The 23,260-nt window shown below is 40.1% G+C and overlaps 1 protein-coding gene across 1 annotated transcript; it reads right to left on the bottom strand.

Annotated features, from left to right (window-relative positions):
* Nucleotides 1-1,743: 1,743 nt before the first annotated feature.
* Nucleotides 1,744-13,747, bottom strand: LOC119901233 (protein shisa-like-2A). The gene is made up of 3 exons (XM_038716815.1): nt 13,477-13,747; nt 10,760-10,896; nt 1,744-5,209 (listed from the first exon to the last, which is right to left on the bottom strand). The coding sequence occupies exons 1-3, from the start codon at nt 13,656-13,658 to the stop codon at nt 5,022-5,024; spliced, it is 507 nt and encodes a 168-aa protein (XP_038572743.1). The 5' UTR covers nt 13,659-13,747; the 3' UTR covers nt 1,744-5,021.
* Between the last annotated feature and the right edge of the window lie 9,513 nt (nt 13,748-23,260).

Here is a 23,260-nt window from a genome sequence, read left to right as displayed (position 1 = left end):
AAACAGCAAAACTGGTGGCTGTGATTTGATGCTAGCAACACACCCCTGTGTCATTTAATAAAATGGAGACGTATCTGAGACTGGGTGAGTGATAGACCTCAAAAACAACACTTTTATGAGCATAAATTGTTTATCTGCTTTCTCATCCTTATAATCGCCTAACGAACCATCAGATTTATCTCGCGATCACTTGAGGGGAACCACTGGCCTACATGATAGATTTACTCAGAAAACATATTTTTGAATATTATCTCTGTGGCTTGCTTGCCACCCATATAAAGAGCTGCCCCCACCCCAGTGTCATCACAAACAAGCAGCTTGTGCCAGCTCAAAAAATGTTCAGTCAGTTTAATTACAAGTTAGATATGAGCAATAATTCTCCTTTCTGTTTTACACAGTGTGGCAGGACACAGCTCTTAGCAATTAACATAATGTTGTCGCTATAATTGTTGTTTTGGATGCTTCCTATGAGCAACTGGCTGATTGAAATGTGAAAATGTATGCATTTTGGTGGCTGGTGTTAGGAGTGTGATAGCTGGTGAACACAGTGGACCATTAAGCAGCTAAAGAGAGAGACAGAAATTTCACTCAGGAGTTGATAGAGACCAAAAACAGAGCATATTGGCCTTACATTCATGATGAATTCCAATATTGCGTGAATGATTAGTATCTTTCTGATGAGCAGGTGGCGCCTTGCATGGCAACCTCTGCCATCAGCGGATGAATGTGTGTGAATGGGGTGAAGGTGACAAGCAGTGTAAAGCTCTTTGAGTGGTCGGAAGACTAGAAAGGAGCTGGACAAGAACAGTCCATATACCATTTACCATTTCAAGTTTAAAGGTGATAAGTCAAGGTTGTCCACAACTTGTTCCCGCCCAGAAGTGGTAAAAAAAACCTCTGTCATTGCAGGTTGAAATAGGATTTTGCTTGTGGACATTTACTAGTTTTACAGTGTAAATAAAGCCTTAAAGTACTTCTTTCACCAGTGGTATAATATCTTGAAAATTAAATGATTATCCAGTTATTATGAAGTGAACAGAAATAGAACTTTATTGTTGTTCTTGGGCTTTACTGCCTGCCACATACACCAGATGTTAGGAATGAAAGTAACATTAGGGTAAGGAATAACATTCTTAATGCTAGTCGTTAGACTACACTGCCCACTTTTGACAGTGTTGAACTTTCATTACAGTTAAACATATACAGTCTGACAGCCTCCAGATCAAAGCAGATCAACCTGAGCTGCTGCTCTCTGCTTAAAAAATTTAATAAACAACAAATACCGATTTTGCCTTTATGCATCACAAATCTCCTCCAACTTGAAATGTGTTCATTAATATTCAAACTTGAGTCACTTGTAAACTGTTGCAAACCATGAATTTGCTGGGAGAAAATTTGGGGATTTGAGGGTGCCATATTAAAATTAGGGAGTGTAGCATATTTAACTATAACAGCATTATGTGACACTTGCATAAAGTGAAAAGTCAGTGATAAGTGATGTGACATAAGTGATTTGATGTCCAGAGAATACATTTAGGATGTTTACCTACTGTGTATGATGGGCTAAAAACATCATGCAACAGAGAATGAATAATTTGAGCAACTCCAACAGCAGCTTTGGTGCCTTGACTAATAAAAAATGCATTACCTAAGGTAAGAGGGAAATCTAATTTAAAGACATTGCTTGAGGTGCAGCAAGATCAAAGTTAAGCATCAAAGCAAGAGAGAGCACACAAGCATGTGTAGTTCATAACTTTAATAACTTCAGAAAATACACATTTATTAGTAGGAGGCACTTGAGCTGCCAGATATCTTGCTATAAATATAATGATGGTAAACATAGGGAGGTCCTAAATACTCTCATTAAATTTTAATTAAATTCAATTAAATTAATAAACACAGACTGACAATATATTCATCTTCTTAAAATAAACAGAGCAGTCATGGTACAAACAATTTACAGCTACAACACGAAGCTATGGTTCACACACCATCAAAGCAAAACACAAAGTGTTCTAGGATGTGAGCATCAGATTCACAGCTGGTATGTGAAGCACCCAGGTTGTATCCCTTCTACGTTTACACGTAATAAAGTACAGAATTGTTGAATGCATTTGTGACATGGGTTTCTTCGTTTGGCTTTCACCAATTTTGAAACAATTTGTCCCAAAACATTGGGAAAGTCAAAATCAACATTCTATTAACTTAAACACCTTTGAGCATGTTAATTAATGAGAGAAAAAGCAATTCAGGATAGATTTACACTTTAAAGCAGTATTTAAAGTGTTAAGTCACCTACTGTCAATGGCTGCTGAACGTAGCTGGTATTGTTCCAATTAAAAGAAAACAATGGGGACCATAAAACTACTAGTTGAACTGTTCTCAAATGTGGCTGTGTCTGTGTGTATTTTGGCTGTTTTGCGACTGCCAGAGACAATCTGCTGTCATTCTACCAGGAGTGGCAATGTCCACCACATGTGTAAACTGAGCTCTTTTGTCTTCTTTATTATCTTTGCAGGCTGCTATGGTTGGAGCAGTATGCATTTGTGTATCGTGAAATTTACTTTGCGAATGTACAGTATTTAAATACCTTTAAGTTGAAAATCAAATATTTAAGTGTGCATTTCACAAGTTACTGTCTTTGTCTTTAAATACAGGAAAACACATTTTTCTTGTTAATGTCAATTAGCTCTTGTGTCATTAAAATGAGTACAGCCACAAAGTATATGTTCCCATACCACAAGTGAGTTACAAACATGTCTTCAATGTGCTTGAGTTGACCTTGAGTGTTCAGAAAGGCGCCTATAAATAAATGTATTATGGTAAAACACAAACAAACTGTTAGGGAGCCTCATTTCCACTGCATGACACAGCTTGGCCCGACTTGACTCACTTTTGGTACCAGGTACTTTTCTCAATGTTGTTTTCCACTGCAGATTGTACCCCCTCATCTTCAACTTTATGCAAACACACACCTGCAACCAAAACAGAGAAACCTCTGCCCTTTATCAGTCGACCATGGCGTGGTTTTGCGGGCAGCCATTTTTTCAAATCTAGTGTCTAGTGAAAAAAAAAAATTTCAAAAATTCAATTGGCAGCTTTTAATTTAATTTTATTTATATAGCGCCAATTTATAACAGGAGTAATCTCTTAGAACTTTTCATAAAGAGCAGGTCTAGACCGTACTCCATCTAAGCTTAGACAATTTTCGCTGTTCAATCAGTGGTCGCAGTGTTTTAACTCCACCTTTTAGTATCAGCTCAGCTCACTTGGAACCTTGACCAAAGAAGTACAAGTTACCAGGTATACTATCCACTTTCACCAATGGCAAACCAAAAAGTCGAGTCGAGCTGGACCGTGTAGTGGAAATGAGGCATTAGGCACAGCTGGGCTTTGAGCTAAATGCTAATAGCAAGCTAGCACGCTCACAATAACAGCTCTAAAATGCAGATGCCAAGAAGGTATAATGTTTACCATGTTTACCAGCATTAGATTACCAGATCTGCGTAAAGTCCTGCCCCCACCTCTGCCTCTGATTGGCTATCCCTAACCCCATCCTAACCCTAAACTCAATTTATGGAGGCAACGAGTACTCGCTAATCAGAGGCAGTGCTGTTGAAAATCTGGCATCCTTATCAGTTGTTCAGCAAGCATTTGATCATAAACAAATAAAAGGTATTTGACAAATTAAAATTTTGACCTGATGAAAGCCTTAAATGAAAAGTTAAGGGGCCGTCAAGGTGATTACAATTCATCCTGAGGGAGACAAGAACATGTGTATGAAATTCATGGCAATCCATCAAGATATTTCTCATGGTATGCCGAAATATTTTGTTCAGTATGAATGAGCGAATGCGGCATATTGGCGGCCATTCTTTCCGCATTTATTGCGGGATCTCTGTGTGAAAGCGGCTATAGTTGTATAGATATTTCAGTCTGGACCAAAGCGACCCACCAACCGACAGACAGACATTGCCATTCCTTGAACTGTGTTGCAGGCAACCACATCATGCAAACTCCATGCTGTCAGTTTGTAATGTAGGCTTTAGTTTAAAAATGTGAAGCTTCATGCCAAACTTTAGATAATCCCGATGACATCACCAGCGTTATCTAAGATTTTATGATGAGCAAACTGATCTCATGCATAAAATGAGTGGAGTGGCCCCGGGAGACATGGGAGAAGTTGAATATTTTTTTTCTTTTTTCAATAAATGAAAAACATTTTCATCACAAAACATTATTCAACTTCTTTCATTACTGACTTCTCCATCACTTTGTAAAAGCAGAGTTTGGAGCCAGCAGGTGCCCTCAGAGAGTTAGGCACAGCTAGATAGTTCACTTTTTATTTACCAAAATCACCCTGTCTCTCAGGTTCATCAAAAGCATTTCTGAGTCTATGATGTCAATGGCTAATCATCATTCAGACACTGTATTGAGGTTATTTCTCAGTGGATTTCAACAAGTGAAAACAAGTGATGAACTTTGCATATTTTCTTCAGTTTTCAAGAACCATAAAATGCATGACCAACAGGTGCTAACAACCTCTGGACATCAGGGAATGAGCTCTAATACATCTATTATAACTCAGCTCATCTCGTCTATCAGAAGCAAATTAAAACCATGTTTTGCAGTCACCAAGACTCTCTTCTGCTGAATTACCGCCTCAAAAATGTTTGATTATCCACACAATGAGTGCATAATTGTGCTGTTTTGTTTTGGCTATTTTGTTGCACCAATGCAACAGGTAGTGGGAAATGGCAATAAGAGTTTTTTTCTGTTTGTTGAGCAAAAGGACTTCTGTGTTGGTTTGATTTTGTGCAATAGACACATTACAAAAAGACATGTGGCAACAAACAATGCATATGACTCCCCACATCAAAGCTAATAAAAGCTAATTGTAAAGCAACTGAGATCATATTACTGAGATTATATACTACAGTGTAGTGGTGACAGGTCTGTGGCAAATAAATAGGAATCAAGCTAAAAGCTGGTCAGTAAGTCAAATGCTGTAGTCCACCAATCTATGCAGGACCCTCCACGTTGATAGAGGTCACAGTAGCCATGAAACAACGCTGGAAAAGGCGGTCAGGGTCCGGGGGCTGGTTGTCGCAGTCCAGCTTGCCCCTCATGAAGTGTTTCCTGAGGCCTTGTGGGCCAGCATGTGCACTGGTATGACTGGGTTCTGGTCCTTGTGGACTCGACGTAGAGCCTGGAAGACAGAAAATTCACTTAGAAACTTGTGTGTGAAAAATCTTACAAACCACACAGACACAACACTATCAAAAGTAATGATGTTTAAAGAAGAACTACAGTTTATTACAACTTGTTTCACGATAACTCAAGGCATCTGTTCTATCAGCAATGTATTCACCAAGTTATTTACTGAGATCTAGGCACACACACACACACGCACACGTGTTAGCTGGTCTGTAAACTGTGACTGATGTTTACAATGGAAGGTTTGGGAAATAATTTTACTATTCACTTTCGTTTTCTCTTCCAAATAAGTTTGACTGACCTGAGAGCTTGTTTCTAACCTGTCTGATCAACAGATCATAGTGTAGCAAAGCAACTTCAATACAAGCCTGAGTTACACATCTGACAAATATAAAAACCCATCAGCTATCGTCTGACAATGAGTTTAACCTCAGGGAGAGGGGTGTTCGGGGCTTCTAGTGTGGAAGACTTCCTTGTCTTTGCACCATTATTGTTTACGGCCCGGATAGCAATCTCGGAACCCATCAGCTTTCGTCTGAGGACGCTTTAGGGTTCCGAGATTTATAAAAAGCTAAATCATCACCCATGATAGTCGATGACTTCCAATATTTCAGAATTGTTCTTCTGTGCTTCTTTTGCTCTCAACACAGACTGTTTATCTGCATGCAACCAAAGTCCCCTCAAACGTGATTGGTCAATACCATTTGGACTCCAAACGGACTCCAAACCCTGTCTGTCCCTTGCCTACAGATTCTGCATTCACATGCAGACATCTGTTTATAGAGATCTGATACCTGCAAAGCCAGCAACATCAGTGTTAAAAATTGCTGAACTCATCTGTTTCTGTCATTCAGGACCATAACAGATGGTGCATCTCACGTCTCTTATTTGTCGTTTAAGAGATCGAGGATCGAGGGGCGATCTCTGAGGAGATTCTTCATTTATTAGAAAGATTTTCCTTTTCTGTTATTTCTCCCATTAACATTTCTTATGGATCCAGTTAAAGAAAAATCATTTATCATTTCAATTTCCCCTGAAACATTTAGCCTAATAAATCAAATGACACCATGATTATATTCTGGGGTTTTTCATTATAAAAATTCAATATATACAGATGCAGATAATGACTAAATAATATAGCAATGACTCTGTGCCTCTGAGCAGGACACAGTGCACTGTATACATTCAGAGTGTAGGTTGTTCTTCATGTGCAGGTGTTTGTTAAACAGGTGACAGCTACAGATAGAAACATCCTGATCTGGTGGTGATAACTGTGTCTTTATTAGTATTAGAGCTGACTGACAGCTGACCCAGCTACAACCAGGAGGTCTCATTTCTCTAAAAACACATTTCCTTGTTTCTTTACTCTTCACTTGGTTTTCTTGTGTCGCTCCTTGTATCCCCGGTGGGCGGGACTAAAACGCAAGGAAAAGACGCAATTAAGAGACTTGGGATGCACCCCATCATTGAGCAGCGGTGGAATGTAACTTAAGTACAATTTAGACATACTTGTATTATACTTGGGTATTCCCATTTAATACTATTTGTACTTCTACACTACATTTCAGAGGCAAATATTGCCTTTTTACTCCACTAGATTTATTTGATGACATTTTAACTTTATCATTACAACATGATGTGCTTAGACGATGGTATTTCTACTGTTAATTAAGTAAAGAATTTGAGTACTTCTTCCACCACTGCCACTGAGGGTACAGAGGACAAATTCTGGTAATTTGTCACGGCTGATTTTGATATATGAGTGATATATGATGCTTTGAGTGTCTGATTAGACCTAGATAGATAAACAGTATGCCTACCTAGCCCTGAGGAGAGGTCTAATTAAAGAACATAAGTAAAAACACCTTTTTGGGTGGGCAAGGGATGTGCAGAACTTTAAAATTTCAGTTTTAGGCCAAACATACCCCACATTTCGTGGATATTCTAGCATGGTGACAAGGCTTTGAAACTGCAGTTTTGAAGTTCATTTCCAAGCTCTTTGCTTGACACAGAAACAGCAAGTAGGCTTATGGTGCTTTCGATTTACCGTGGAAGTTGGAGGTCCGAGCTGAGAATGACATCATACCCGAGCTGATTTAAGTGGTGGTGACAGAGTAGCGGATAAGGCTCATGCCTTTGGTGTGAGAGACCCGGGTTTGAATCCACTGTGAGACACCAAAGTGTCCCTGAGCAAGACACTTAACTCCTACTTGCTCCAGAGGCGTGCGACCTCTGTCGTAGATAGCAATTGTAAGTTGCTTTGGATAAAAGCGTCAGCTAAATGAATAGATGTAATGTAAGTCGGAAAACCAAGACTAATGCCTCTGGCCATTGTTGGCAAAACCAGCTGATAACGCTTTTTCCTGTATTTTGCACAAACCAACACGGTAGCCACATGTCTACACATATAAGTCGGACAGGACTGTTTTTAATCAGACACAATTAAGATAGATGTGCAATAAACAGAAACTTAATACAGTTTTCACTTCTGTTGATTCCAGGAGCAGTAATCTTGGATTTTGAGGTCGGGGTTGGTGAGGTTCTCCTGACTTTCCGAGTCGGAAGTCTGAGTTAAATGGGCATTCCCATTGATATTTTTGACTTAGAACTCCAAAATTCACACTTCCCACTTTATAAATAATTAACAATTCAAATGATCCAGGTCCTGAAGATGCTATTACATGTAGTAATATCATCTCATCTTGTACGGGCACAAAATGTAAAATAATTTGTCCCTGCACTCATAATTTACCTGCAAATAAAAAAATCTGCTCTAGATAGCCATGTTAATGAGTAAAATGAGTTTTTATTTTGTTTCAAGGAAATCTGGTTTACATCAGGTCCTTTCAACATGCCTAAATGGAACTGAATGAGTGAATACTTCCCTTTTTCAAGGCTATCACAAGGGAAAGCCATGAAATTGAATGACAGCAACAGACAATATTACTCTCCACTGACTATGTAAAACACAGAAGCATACATTTCTTTGTTACAATTTCAAAGTACAAGGTGAATTTATTTGTCATATTACAACAGGGTTGCAAAATGAAATGCAGTTTGTAGTTCCCTTTATGCTACAAAGCAAGTGATACATACAAACAATTTTTGGGGGGTTAAACATGCTTGGGCATGTTTCAGATCGCCTAGTGAGAGTACACCCTAAGTGTCCTTTGTGCTCTGCGTAGACACCTCACCTCACCTATATCACTGATGCTCGGCAGATGGGTGCCAATTATCTTTTGAGTAGTTTTAACCACCCGCCGCAGAGGCCTCCGGTCCTGGGACGTGCACATCCCATGCCAGTTGGTGATGCTTCCAGTCAGGATGCTTTCCATTGCTCTTCTGTAAAATTTAATATTTTGACATGGGAATTTTGCCTTCTTAACGGGGACCTACTGTCTGTCCCTCCAGGATTTCGCGGGCCTTTTCAGTGATTGTTGCGGTCTAAAATGCCTGATTTTGCAAAATAAGGGCCTGCATTAAAGGAGACCTATTATGCTTTTCCACATGTTATGACTTATCAACAATGTTATAATGTTGGATGTTCATGTAAATGTAGCGCTCCTACCCTCTAGCAAGTATGTTTGGGCAGGGCCCTGAGTTCTTTTAGATTATTGTTTCTTAATATCAACACTGAAACCCAGCGTCAACTATCTTAGCTTCCCTTGTAATCAACATGTGAACCGCGGAATATGATAACTGGCTTTCAGATAAAATACTCGAACACCACTCTGGTATATGATTAAAGAAAGTCTCTTATTATTTAGAAAAATATTAAATAAAATAAATGCAAAATAAACAATTGGTGCAATATACAATAAATCAAATATCCCTCCTTTCCCACAAGATCTGCGGCGATTCAGTAGTTCTGTTGCAAGATATACCAAGAATACCACAGTTCACCACAAATGCACTAAATCAGCTGGGCCTGATAACAGCTTTCAGTCTCACTCTGGCGGTGCTGTAAGCTTCTTTATCACCTGATGGAAAAGCAGCTTTTTTTGGCCCTTCATTTATCCAGGCTTTCAGGTTGGGAAATGATTTTAATGTCTTATTGATTTTAATGTCTTAGTGATCACATCATTAGTGAAGTGAAGACATCACATCATTTGCTGATGTATGACTGTGTCACTGATGATGTATGTTCCTCAAGGCTGATGGAGTTCTCCTGGGTGGCAGCCTCTCTAAACATATTCCAATCTGTGCTCTCAGAACAGTCCTGTAGAGCTGCTGCAGCCTCATCTGTCCACACTGACTGACTGTTTGTTTGGCACAGTGGGGTGCGCTTTGCTGCCAGGAATCCAAAAGAAGCCCAATGTTCACAAATCTAGCTACCAATTCAATTCAATTCTATTTATATAGCGCAAAGCATAACAGAAGTTATCGCATTGCACTTTTCACAGAGCAGGTCTAGACTTGTCTTATTATTTACAGAGATCCAACAATTCCCACTATGAGCAAGCACTTGGCGACAGTAGCAAAGGAAAAAATCCCTGTTAGCAAATAGAAACCTCAAGCAGAACCTAGACTCAAGGTAGGTGGCCATCTGCCTCGACTGGGGAGAGAGGGGTGAGAAAGAGAGAGAGAGAGAGAGAAACCTCTAAAGCTCAGTAATTAACATGTTCTATCTCATTTGTAAAAACTGCAATTTTTGAGTTTTCTTCATAAAATGCACCAAGAAATTGTTTCAGCACATAACTCCCCATTAATCCCCATAATTTTACTTCTACTTTTCGGATTAAATGTACAAGATCTGAAATGATAACTTTAGACACACCCTGGCTAGTTTCCCCTTGCTTGCAGTGTTTATGCTAGGCTAAGCTAGCAGGCTCTTGTCTCTGGCTTGATGCTTAATGCACTGACGTGAGAGTGGTATCAATCTTCTTATCCACCTCTGGGCAAGAAACAGAATAAGCATATTTCTATGAGTTCAAAACTTTAGTATCAAACCTTTAAACAAAGAATTGTGACTATTCTAGACTAAAAAAAGAAAGAAGGGACTATACTACACCCATTAGTGAAGCTGAGTGTGCTCAGAAATGCAACACACTTAAAACTAACCAGAGGGGACAGTGAGATTTTGGGGACAGATACAATTCTGTTGAATAACTCAAAAGCGGCACTGCAACATTTGCTGTCAGAGGCTCAGACTGTCTAGTCAAAAAATAGAAGATCTTTTCTTGAGATACGCTGGAAACAACTGCTCACTGGATTTTGTTCTTTAGGGAAGATGACATGATAGCTAAGAAGAGCTTATACACACCCCTCTTTATGACCTTGTTCCGTGGGTATATCTAGGGGGGTGGAATATTTTTAATGAAGTCGACACTATATTGCTTGCTTCCTGGCGACGATACTTTACATACATTTATTAAGATAACGGAGACTGACCAGAAAGTGCTTTTTTATTTATCAGTTTGTTTCTTTCAAAACCTCTTGCTCAGCCATTAATAAATGTCTGAAGGTTGCTCCAAAATAATTCAGTGTATTTTATCAATGTGTTGGCAGAAAGCCCCCCCCTGTAGAGAGAAAGAGTCAGTACCTGGTGCTCTGAGCGGCAGCCCGTTGTCCAATCCTCTCGGTTTAGTGGTGATGAACAGATAGCAGAGGACACAGAGAGTGATGATGAAGGCGAGAAGAACCACTGCTGCCACAGAGAGACCCACAAGAGCTCCAAGACTGTAAAACAAAGACAGCTGGAGTAGCACCTTGCTCCCAGTATACTGTACATCAGATGGGATATAACATACAGTAGATGCATAAAAATGTATCCAACAGCATTGTTTTAAAATGTGTGTGTGAAACTGAATTGATGAAATATTACTCTTAAAGCTGATGATCCACAGAGCAACTTTTAGAGCAATGGTGCTGGGCAATGTTGCCATCAATGGTACTGAGTAAAGATAACTACCATAATCCCCTGCCCTCACCACTCAGCCACCTGCACCGCCGCTAGCCGTTCACAACATAGTCGGCAATCTTGCCACCAGCAAGATTGTCCTGCAACATTGCTCAAAAAGTTGCCTGGTGTATCATCAGCTTAATGAATTGTCAACTTGGATGTTATTCTCATATTCTGTTGTAGATATTTGGGAAAAGCCCTGTGAGGTTGCCAATCAACCAGTGTACACTCCAGGAAGTCATTTGTTAAGAAATTGCCACGCTATCGTTTTTACATTCCCATTTGTGTGTGTATTAAGCACACAACACTCATGAGGTGGATTTTTTTTAAACTTTAGGACAGAGACATCTTTCTCCATGCTCATCCTCTCATCGCCTCCCCGCTGTAGCTCCACACACATTGGTAACTTCTGTATGTTTCAACCTGGACCCTGTTTTCCCATGTTTTTGTGACTGTCAGTGGCAAAAACAAGCCCTTTAGTGGACGTACTTTGACAGGGCGCAATTGGCTGTTATAGACAACTGGTGTGTAGCCTACTTGAAGTAAAACCACAGCATAGGAGCATGAAAACTGCAGCCAGCTAAAACACAAAAGGCAAAATTAAGCTGGATAAAATATGCAAAATGTTCAAAATTTACATTAGCAAACATTAGCTGTTTTATTTTCAAATCTGAGCAACAGAGTGCACTTCACTCATATGCTCTATCATATGAATGCCTACTCTGTACCTTCAGATTAGTACGGTACGTCAGTAAAAGCACCACAGTGTTTCAGAGAAATTCTTACCACATAATGACATATAATGATGGACATGCTACCCAGAGTCGGCTAATTTCACTGGACCTTCTACAGAGATGATCACATGTTATGTGAGTTGCATTGTTAAACATTATATATATGAGATATACAAAGACATAAAAGCCCACTACAACAAGGATGAACTTTCCTTACACTGAAAAGCTCAGAAACTTGCAATCATTCGCAATATTGTGGATAAAAACAATTTAGACATCATGAATGGTTTGTAGATTTAATTTTTTTTTTCTTTTACAACAATGACATTTTGTACTTAAAACGCATTTTCTACAATGATTTAAAGTCTCAGTTCACCCTACTTACAGACATATTACCTCACATACCTGTAGTGATAAGGCCATGCAGATCGTTTTTGCAATACCCATGAATTCATTCCACCCCAATACAATGGAGGTGAATGGAATTGTGTTTATGGTGCACTGAAAAATTATTTAAAAATGTTCCATGATGAAAAATGATCCACACACCTCACTGTGAACCCTTTCCAGTGGAATGATTGAAGAAATAGTCCCTATAAAAACTGTTGACAGGAACAGGGTTTCTGAGGAAATATGGTGCAGGAATTTTTCAAATGCAATTTTCAAAGCTGCGAGCACCACTAATTAAATGCCATTCACCTCCATTGTAGATTAGTAGCAGAAATCTCAGAGACAGATATTTAATATCCTTGGCAAATAAAAGCACAAATAAATTTAAGTAAAATAATATGAAATACTGTAGGGCAAATTAGTTTTTGTCTTGATCTTTAAACCAGTCAAAACCTTCATATATTTATTTATTTATTTTTAGTTCCATCAATCAGCAATTTTGTTGTTAGAAAATTTAATACGTCCCGTGACATGGTGGGTCATCAGCTCACTTTTTAAACACAACAGCAATCCCTGATCCCACATTATCTTACATAAAAATGATCCTATGAGTTCCTTGAGGTGCTCTATAAAGATTTAAAATGATATTGATGACAAAGCGACTGACACCTGAGAGCTCATCGGATTTAGTATCTGGAGAGAAAAAGTTGGACCAGTGCAATGTGCATCCCTGGTCCTTTGTCTTTACTGAATGAGAAGCAACCTTGGCCATAATGGTTGCATCCATGCGTGTGTGAATGTCAAAGGTGAGCTTTAGATCGATGGTGTAGGCTAATGGACCTTGATTTTATTGGATTCATTTTGTGTTCGTTTGTTTGTGCCAGATCTAGCAGTAGCATCTGATTGCTGTTAAAACCTGAGAGAAAAGGCAAGGTCAGATTAAGATTCCTTTCTGCTATTGAGTTGAGTCAATAGTCTCACTTATAACAGCCAATTAGCCTGATTAGAGCCAAACAGGGACAGGCTGTGTGTTTAAATCCCTAACAGCTCCAACTGCTAAAAACGTCTTCAGTGTGTATAATAATATAATAGCCCACATTTTGAGCAGAATTACTGTTTGCTGCAAGAGAAATGTACATGTTATTCCCGCTCCACTGCAAACCTCCGACACGTATCCTGATGAGAGGAAAATCTATGCAACACTTTCATTTGACTGCGTCCATCACCCCTTACCTTAACCACCACATGTATCCATATTCGTAGGGGAAAAAGCTGTTGGGGTCATCACAACAGTACTTCAAGTCACTGAACCCGCAGCAGAAAAGTGCCGTGGTGTCACTGTCCGCTTTCGGACACGTGAAGCCCTCCACGAACACGTTTTCTTTGCTGTAGTAACTTTCGCAGTCCGAGCTCATATCAGACGCAGACTGCCCGCGCACCGACAGCCGGATGCGGTGTGGCGCACATTAGAACCTGCTCTCATACCGCCTGCTTCCCACTGCTGCTACTTCTCATCGCCGTCAAAGCGTCTTGCTCTGGAGGAAACTGCCCCCCCCCCCCCCCCCCCCCCCCCTCTCTCTCTCTCTGTCTCTCTCTGTCTCTTTATCTCTCAATTCAATTCAGCTTTATTAGCACGACAATATTGCCAAGGCTTAAAAGAACAATTCATTTCATACAGTTCATTAAATAAAGTGAATAAAACAGTAAATATGTGTGTTTGTGTGTAACAAAATAAAATAAATAAAACAGTAAAAGTGTGTGTTTGTGTGTGAGCGTGTTAAAAAAATAAAATAATGACAAAATAACATGCTAAAAAATACTCTACTGCTAGCGTGCTAACATCAGGGTTGTTTTACTGTAAGAAAGCTTGATAAAGTGCCAGGGTGTTAGCATGCTATTAACCACAAAGTAGGCCCAGGCCTACAGCCGAGGCTGATGGAATGTCATTCGTTTTGCAGGCACTTGGTTGTAAAGAGTAATTGGTACAAATTTGAATTTTGACCTGATAATGGCGCTAAAAAAATGACCAAAGCTATTACAATTCATTGAAGCTTCTTTTCCCTTGCCCTGGCCAGTGGAAATGAGGGAGGAGTTTGTACGCTGAGAAACTTCTAGACTTTATTTCCTAACGTTATTCCAACACAAACTCCTCTCTCCAGCTGTGATTCACGTTTCTGCTGTCGTCTTCCTGCAACAACTCGCCTCTCACGAGATTATAGAGCGAGAATTCTCCGTGAGCGAGACTTCTGTTCCCTGTGAAAAAGGATGTCACCGGCACTTTTTGTGGTCCTAATTTTAATGGGCACAATTGCCCCATAGGAACACTGCAGGCGGTATGTTTTGATATGATATGTTGGACTGAAGAGGCAGCATCCAAGCAATCTCAGAACCCATCAGCTATTATCTGATTCTGATTTAGCCTCTGCGGGGAACAATGTTTCTGGGCTTCTGGTTTTACAAACTGCACGTCTGCTTGCTTCCTGTCAGCTCTACAGTAATGTTAGCTTCACCGTCGTTCTCCTCATACAGTGCTGTTTTATCCTTGTTTTACAAACGTCTTGCAGTTAGCTTTGTACAAATTGTTAATAGTATTTACTTCTTTGTTTTGCTCAGTCCCTGTTTGCTCTTCATCATCTAAGCTGAATGGCTTTGGGCTTCATAGATTTGAAGGGTCAGACTAACAGATTAAAGTCTTCACCAGGTAAGCTTAACACAAAAAATGTGCATGTTTGCACAAAACGTAACAATTAACAGATAACAGAGGATGAAGAATAACCTTATTTGGACACTTAGCAAGTCTCTGTATTTCTAGAAAGGATTAAAATCCCCAGACACTAAGTTTTTCTTGGCATTCCATGTGTTCACAAATTGTATGCTGGCACTGTACCTCAGGGATTAATAAACCATGCTATGTAAGTCTTCATCAGTCTCCGAAACTTCTATCATCAAACCTAAATCTGGAGGAGACGAGTATATAATGGAGATCTATCTGTGGTTGTCACTAACAGAGACTTCAGTCTGAATCCATACACTTCACTGGAAACCACACAAGTGTAGAGTAACAATAGGCTTCGTGTGTGGACACGGAAGGACAGCTAAGAACAGGCACTGTCTGCGTCCACGGACCACTCCGATCTCCCTAAACTCCTCTGGTTCTTCAGTACCAAGGGTTAAAGGATAAGTGACACATAGACCTGCAAGTGAATGCAATACTCTTCTGTATTTTGGTGCGTTGCAAGTTATGGCTTTATGCTATGTGATCTTTACTTTGCTTGGTCAATAAAAATTTCTGATGTTCCTTGATTTTGTGGGTTATTGTCGACTGCACAGAGCTTAAATGCCAACAACCAGCAAGTCTTCCTCTACGAAGTGAAATCTACTTAAACTACAAATCCCAACCCACCCTGAAGGGCCTGACATCGGCCAACACCTGCACTCACAGGGCCGTTATACAATAAAAATCTGTAAGCGTGGTTGCTGTGGAACGATGTTAGCAATTACTTATTGGCCATTGAAAAACTCATATTGATTGACCACAGAATGCAGCCATTTTCTTGATATCTAATACTATAGCTTCAGAAAAATAGTTTGATGAATTAAAATAATTCAGAGATTATGTCAGCTTCTCTTTTCAAGGACATACATTAACATACACACACACACACACACACACACACACACACACACACACACACACACACACGTGTCATTTAAATGCAGCAGTAACAAAACCTGCTGCGAGAACAAACCCTCCTACAGTGCTCTCCAGACAACACAAGAAAAATCTGGATCTTTTTGAATGACAGAAAAGAAGACCATATATTTCTTTCTTCTTCTAGTCCTCTCTTCGCTCTCCTTCCATACATATTAAAGAAGCAAGTTCAAGGAGAGAAGGCTGGAGCCTTCTCCCTTGGTTGCAGCGGGTGTGGATGTGCGTAAGAGTAAATTGAGGATTTGGGAGAGTGAATCAGCTATTGTGGCTCTATTTCCATTAGAGGCATATTGGGTTCAGGATATCACATTCAGTGAAAGTCTTAAAAGGACAGAATGTTTAGTAAATGAAAACACATTCATAGAGTACTAGAATACAGTGTTCTCTATATCGACAGTGTCCACCATTGTATGTTTAGGCTAGTAAAGACATAGATACATTTATATGCAATCCGATACTTTTACATACAAAACAAACAACTGTTCAATTTAATGAAATCTAATAAAATAGACCAGCAATTTTAGGAAGCTTACACATGTAAATATTTGTTCTGTAATTCATTTAAGACATGGAGTACAGTGAAACATATATTGTCATCCCCTTAACACACCTAACTGCTTCCTGAAAAGCTCAGCCTATACACTTAATGTTAGAACCAGTTATCTTCTGATTTGTGACAGCACCCCTGGGTCCCTCTAGATTCTCTCCACAAAAATTACAGGGTCCGACATGCATAACGTATTTGTAGTTACTATATAGCGTGCTTGTGCACAAAAGACAGAGAAAACATACTGAAGCAAGTTAAATGCGTTACTCAGTTATGATTAAATCAATGAGTGAACTCAAAGATCATGCTAGACATTTTCACATTTCACTTGTTTGTAGCCCTACCTTTTCCCTTTTATCTCTGGGACATCACAGCGAAATACGCGTCATAATGCTGGCCATAAAGCAGCCAGTCTGACATGCCCTCAAAAACATTGAGTCTGTGAGCTGCAGCACACAGCTCTCCTCTCCCTTCCAAACACTAGCTACCCTCCAGGCAGTCAGTGGACATGAAGTTTTAACTGTGATGTAGAGACAGAGCTCAATTAAAACTTTATGGATGAAAGATACTTTTGTTACAGATTAATAACTCAGCACTCTGAAACTCTTGCTCCAGTCCATGTTGCTAAGCTGGTAAGGGGAACATATATAGCTGAACCAACGCCGTGTTTACCGGCTTCTCATGACCCGCCCTGCTCTGCTTCTGATTGGCTAGTAGTCCTCAACTAGGAACTGCACATGTGCAACTCCCAAAAAATGTAGAGGTAAGATGCATCACTCCATAGCTAAAATCAGGTGATCAACACACAGGGTGAAAAGAGGAGCTGCAGCATTGTGCATATGACAAAAAATATGGTGTTTTTTTGGAGATTTTGAACCAGACTTTTCCTCACTTTTTTATGTGAAAACGTGTATCTTCTGTCAGGACATTACTGATGTCCTCAAAGGTTTCTTTGTGAGCTTATCACATAATATGTCCAATATCACAAATTTGAGGTCTATTGTATTGCTTGGGAACTTCATCTGACAATCTTTTGTTAAAAAGTTTTATAAAAACAAGCCTCTTCTAGACTGCTCCTGTACCCATCCACTTTTGCTACTATCACATCTATAAAAGAAATGGAGTGCTGCATTTGGAATGTAGAGAAAAATGGACTCATCGCTCCTTTTACAGACACAGGATGGGGAAAATGATTCAATTCAGTGTTTCTATGGAAAGATGTTAAGTCTTGTAGCTGAAGTGTGCAGTGTGAAGATTCAGGAACGTGCTGCTATACCAGCTAACACAGGGACTGCCACATTAAGGCCATTTTAATTCAGAAAGAGATGTAAAGTAAGGTTGGTATCAAACATGCAATGAATATGAGTGTGAAGGTGGAACTTTAAATCTGTTGATGAAACAAAGAATGGAAATTAGTCATTCACAGTCCAATTAAGTGCTCAGTAACAATAAAACTACATCCGTTTAAAATAGCTAGAGAAGACTCCTTTTCTCCTCAGATGATCTACTCACTTGCATTACCCCTTATTTCTGGCACACGAGCACTATGACAAATTTTAAAACTGGATGATCTGTGATTAAATAAATAGGAATAACAGAGCAAAAACATGTAGGAATAATGGTTGCTTCGGGGTGCAGTAGCTCAGTTGCCCAAGTGCTAGGCTGAGTCCTTACTGCACCGGCTGTTTTCTTAAAAAAACAAAAACAAACTACTGCTTCTGTGGTGCACAATGTCCTCAGTGATAACTCATTTGACACAGCACCTCCCCAGGATACCATTAGCAGTTTCGGAGACCATATACAGTATAAAGGGAAAGCACTGCATCTTCAAATTTAAAGAGGATAGAGGATGGATGAAGGTCTTGTCATACAAAAACTGCAGTGTCACAAATTAATTTCTTATAGTTTTTCTCACTCGCTTTAGTACATTTCTTACATCATCATAACTGAAATTCTTAAAACTACTTGTTCAACCCCCACATCATCTCGTCACATGTGCGCATCATAAAAGCAATTTCTCATTGTTTTGAACAAATTGCAAATGCTTTGACACACTGATGCAAATCATTATGTACAATTGTCGCTGGTTCCCACATTATCAAGTGCTTATGTCATGCTGATCACAATGTATTATACTGATTCTCTGTTAAATAGTCTTACACCCCAAAACATCTAGGCAATAGTTCATTGCATAAGTCAATACATTCTTCGCATTCAAGTATAAAGCTGAACGAAAAGTTCTTTAGTACAGACTATGGTGCAAAATAAGAATAACAACAACAAATCACCACATACAACAACAGTAGCAACGCAGCCCCCAGACCATTCAACCGATACACACAACACCAGTAACAATACACAGTGAGCAGTGAATACTGCAATATATTTAATATATGCCAGTAGATCTATGTCTCCTTACTGTTATTGATGAAGACATCTGTTGTGATGTGGATAAGAATCTCTGACACTCATCCTAAGGAACATATGCTTACATTTCTAATTTTGGAATTTCTGCCATTGTGCTATGCAGTGCTGTAAAACAGTCCTTTCTTTTTCTTTTCTGTATCACAATGATATTGTCTGTCAACAAATTACATTATGAACAGTAAAAACCTGAATCCTGTCCAACTGCAATGTATAATTTTCTACTTTTGAAATAGATATACCATATTGAAAAAGTGCAGCCTTTTGCATTTTCAATCATTTTCATCAAAACTTTAGCCATAGTTTACATCAGAAAACACTTTATAGACTACACTGTTATATTGACAACATCACTAAACATTTTGATTATCTTGTTCATAAACAATGACGGAAGGATTTGTCATTCTGATGGCACTGTTATGTTTAATGACATAAAGGTAATCCACTGTGTTGTGCTGTTTGTTCGATATGTTTTGAGAAATTAACTTAATCTTTTGCAAATGTTAGAGATGATTCGAGAAATGTACCAAAGTGAGTGAGAAAAACTGTAAGTTAGTAGGCCGGAGAGCGTGACAGGGTGCACAGCCTCAAAACAATTTGAAGCCTAAATCTGTGAATGTCTTCTGGAGCTCGAAACAGACAGAAGATGGTGAGGAAACTCCAGCAAAGACACACAGGCTCTACAGTCACACATCACTGACTTATACACATCCAAACGAGCACCATACCTGCTTCCAACACGATATATAATTTGCACACACAAAAAATGCAAACATGAGACATCCAGCCGGAAAAAAATAAAATAAAAACTACCCAGTTTAAGGTAAATTACGTTATATTAATTTGAGAAAACTAATGAGCAGCAGCGTGGCATAGTTACGTTGAGCCCCAGTGCAAATATTCATTTGGACCATGGACGGCGGCTGCCTGAATGCCAAATTAAGCAAAGCCACGGCTACAGAATTCCCCCAACATGCGAAAAATCAGCTCACGCTAACAAATCAAAACACTATGACAATAAGCACAACTATAGCCAACTTATAAGTCTACAGGTATGATCACACAATCGCAAATATGCCAATTCATCATTTATCAACACAGCGCCAAAGCAGCCAGAGACGTTACACAGACAGGTTACAGTAACTACTTGCCAACACAAGGAGGTAACAAAACCTCCCTGATCCTACAAACCGTGCAAGGAAGATGACAAAAGGATATCCAAACACAAAAACAGGCTATTGCTAGAGGTTTTATCCCCCGTGCACATGCGCAGCACTGAAGAGCTTTGTCAACATGTGCGGCTGCCGATCCCCATCACAAGTGTGGAAGGATTTACGGATGTGTGCTTTCCCCCTGTGCCCCCCCTCGAGCACAACCTGACCACTTTCTTTGGCATGAAGTCAGGCCAGGCAGTGGCTGCACAGCGCGCTGCCTTGGCTTTCTCCAGCGGCCAGCAGCTGGTTCGCCTGGCAGACAAATCTCACCAGTCCTCCTCCTCACCAAGCTTGTAGTAAACTCCACCAACTGTGACCAAGAGGGAGGCCATCTCTGGCTCTGGAGCGGCCCCGTATGCCGTATGATCCCCCGCTTCCTGGACTGTGTGCAGGGAACAAGCTAGTTGGCTATCCTGGAGCGCACAAGAGCATTGTGGTTTACCTTCCTACAGCATCTGCTCCCATGGGGGAGGCCGGTCCCAACCAGGGAGTGTGCTCAGGAGCTATACGCTGCAGGGCCAGCTGTTCAAGCTTGGTTCTCTCATAGGAGGTGATACGCACCACAGAGCGCTGGCTTTCAGTGTGGTGAAAACCTACACTGCCGCCATTTCAACCTGCCACAAAGGTTTCGGTAACTCGCCCGCTGGTAAAGCATTCCCATTTCCTTTGTCCAGTGCTCATGCTGTCATGTTATATTGCGCCCACGGCTGCCTGGTACCGTTCCCAGCGCCTGTTCGTGCCCTACAGAGAACAGTATCTGGGTCTCCCTCTGGGTTTATCTGTCCTCCGGTAAGACTCCCCCGGAGAGCGTCAGACCGCACTCTACGAGTGTCATTTGTGGTGCAGCACAGCTGGATGATGGTGGACGACATTTGCACAGCAGCATCTTGGTCTTCCCCGTGTTCTTTTGTCTGTTTTTACCTACTGGATGTCTCCCGTTTGTTCTGTCCCAATGATTGTCATCAGTGAATGGTGCACTTCACGCTCGCCAGCTGGCGCTGGGACAACTGCTGCCTGTGTTACTGTAACTCTGTCCTGTTACAGCTGCAGGGCTCCCTTCTCCCTCCCTGGGCCTTGTTAAGCAAGGGAAATATGGAATTTTCTACAATGCCAATCCTTGGGATTGTGTGGTGCGCCATTGCACACTGTGTAATGCCGGGCAGGGACCATTTATTAATCTCTGGGCAGATGTGTTGTGCTTGGTGGTACGGTATAGACCCAATGAGTTGACTCATCCTGCTTTGCCTCTAACCCACTAGCGATACACATATTGACAGCCAAACTGAAATGTGGTCACCATAAACTTGGGTACCTGTCTCTGAGATGTGTGCTGATTGAAGGAGTGCAACAATGAGGTTGCTAAGCGCAGTGCCAATAACACATAAGCAATGATGCTGAGCCTTGATGCTCTGAATGCTTCAATTCAAGCTGAAAAAAGAAAGAAAAAATTGTAAGTTTAAAAGTATAGACTAAGTTCTGATTCACAAATATTATTAGACAATGTGAAACAAACAATTTGTGACAAGACACTTAAACCACAAGACGAGATGAGATTCGAGATTGGTTCACATGATTGAGACGAGACAAGATTTTAACACTATTTTTGAGAAATCTTTAATGCTGAATTATGTGAAAATTTTGATTACTTTATTTCCTGCATTTCACTTCTAACTTTTATTATAGCAACTAAATGCTCCTATTCTACAATCAGTCTAATATAATTATTTAAATGTGTTTATGATGATGTTTGTTTGTTTGCAGCCTACACTGATTAATTTTACTTAATTTTACTGTTTTGATCTGTAGGCCTAATGAAATTCTGCAATTGTAAAATTAATAAACGCCATAACTGCCACACTACTATTGTCATCACTCAGTTTAAAGTGCTCCCACACAGCTGAGGGCTTCATTTGGTTTTTCCTTTGATGTAAAGTGGAGCATTACGCTCACTGCTGTGTGCGGAGGTCAGGCGGGTGAAAAAAACCTTCAATATTTGAATCTCAAAATTGAAAATCTCAAATGTGTACCCAACAATAGAATATTCGGGTCCAGCCCTACTGTTTAAGCTAGACTGCTTTCTAAAAACACTGAGGGATTAGATTATTAGAATGAAAAACACTATATACAAAATGATTAGTAAATACTATAAACAATATGTACAAAGCTAACTGTGAAAAGTGGCTTTCCCTCTGTAAGGGATTTAACCAAACCTCTGAGGACGTCGTTTTCTGCGGCAAGCTCAACTCTTTGTGGAGAACTTCCACCAGAAATAATCACGCATCAAAGCTGGACATTTTCTTGTCTCTTGAGTCCAGGATGTCATCGCCTTGTGAGGAGACTGCTCCAGGTGAGTCTTCAGTGCAGTTTCTCTTGGCCTTCCCCATGACCACTCTAAGAAAACACTGGTGCCTTGTCCTCCAGAGCGGTGGTATCGTTGTGATTTATTTATTTAATTGGCAGATTGTCTGATTAATTAAATGTTTGTTTAGCTCCGCGGCACGATTTTGAATTTGCACAAGTCTCCCGAGATTACACACCGTTTCATCTCTTACCATTGTGTCATCTCTCCTCACTGTGTCATCTCTCTAGCACCTTTATTTGACACTGACACGTGCGCTTTACAGGTAATGCATTCTGCTTCACATGAAGCCCAACGTAGATAAAAAGACTCAAATTTATTCTGTAATTCATCTGTGAATTTACATTTGTGTCTGGGCATTGTTTTTTTAAGGCTGTTCAGGAGCCATGTGCCACTGTTGACAAGCTGCTGCCCTGTCAGGTCTCTTGGCTGTTGCTGTGTTGCTGAGAGTAATGACTGAGACAGAGTTTAACTAATGTTTGCGTGAAGGATGTATACATGACGGACCAATGGTGGCTTGCAAGAGGTGGGATCTAAAGAGAAAGGTCAAAGCACTTTTTTAATACCGGCTGCGGGAAGCAAAAGCCGAATCCCAGACATTTTTGGGACGCATTTTTTAGGTCCCGAAAAGAGGACATGTCCGGGAAAAGGAAGACGTATGGTCACCCTACTGTAAGGAGATCGACGGTAAAGCTAACAATACTGTTGAGCAAATGGGAAGCAAGCAGACACGCAGTTTGTTTTTGTTGAGTTTTGCAAAA

The sequence above is a fragment of the Micropterus salmoides genome, unplaced genomic scaffold (assembly GCF_014851395.1).
Source record: "Micropterus salmoides isolate LMB-PRFRI ecotype aquatic unplaced genomic scaffold, ASM1485139v1 Ms_hic_scaffold_13, whole genome shotgun sequence".
Classification (NCBI taxonomy): Eukaryota; Metazoa; Chordata; class Actinopteri; order Centrarchiformes; family Centrarchidae; genus Micropterus; species Micropterus salmoides.
This window is presented reverse-complemented; position numbering and strand designations above follow the sequence as displayed.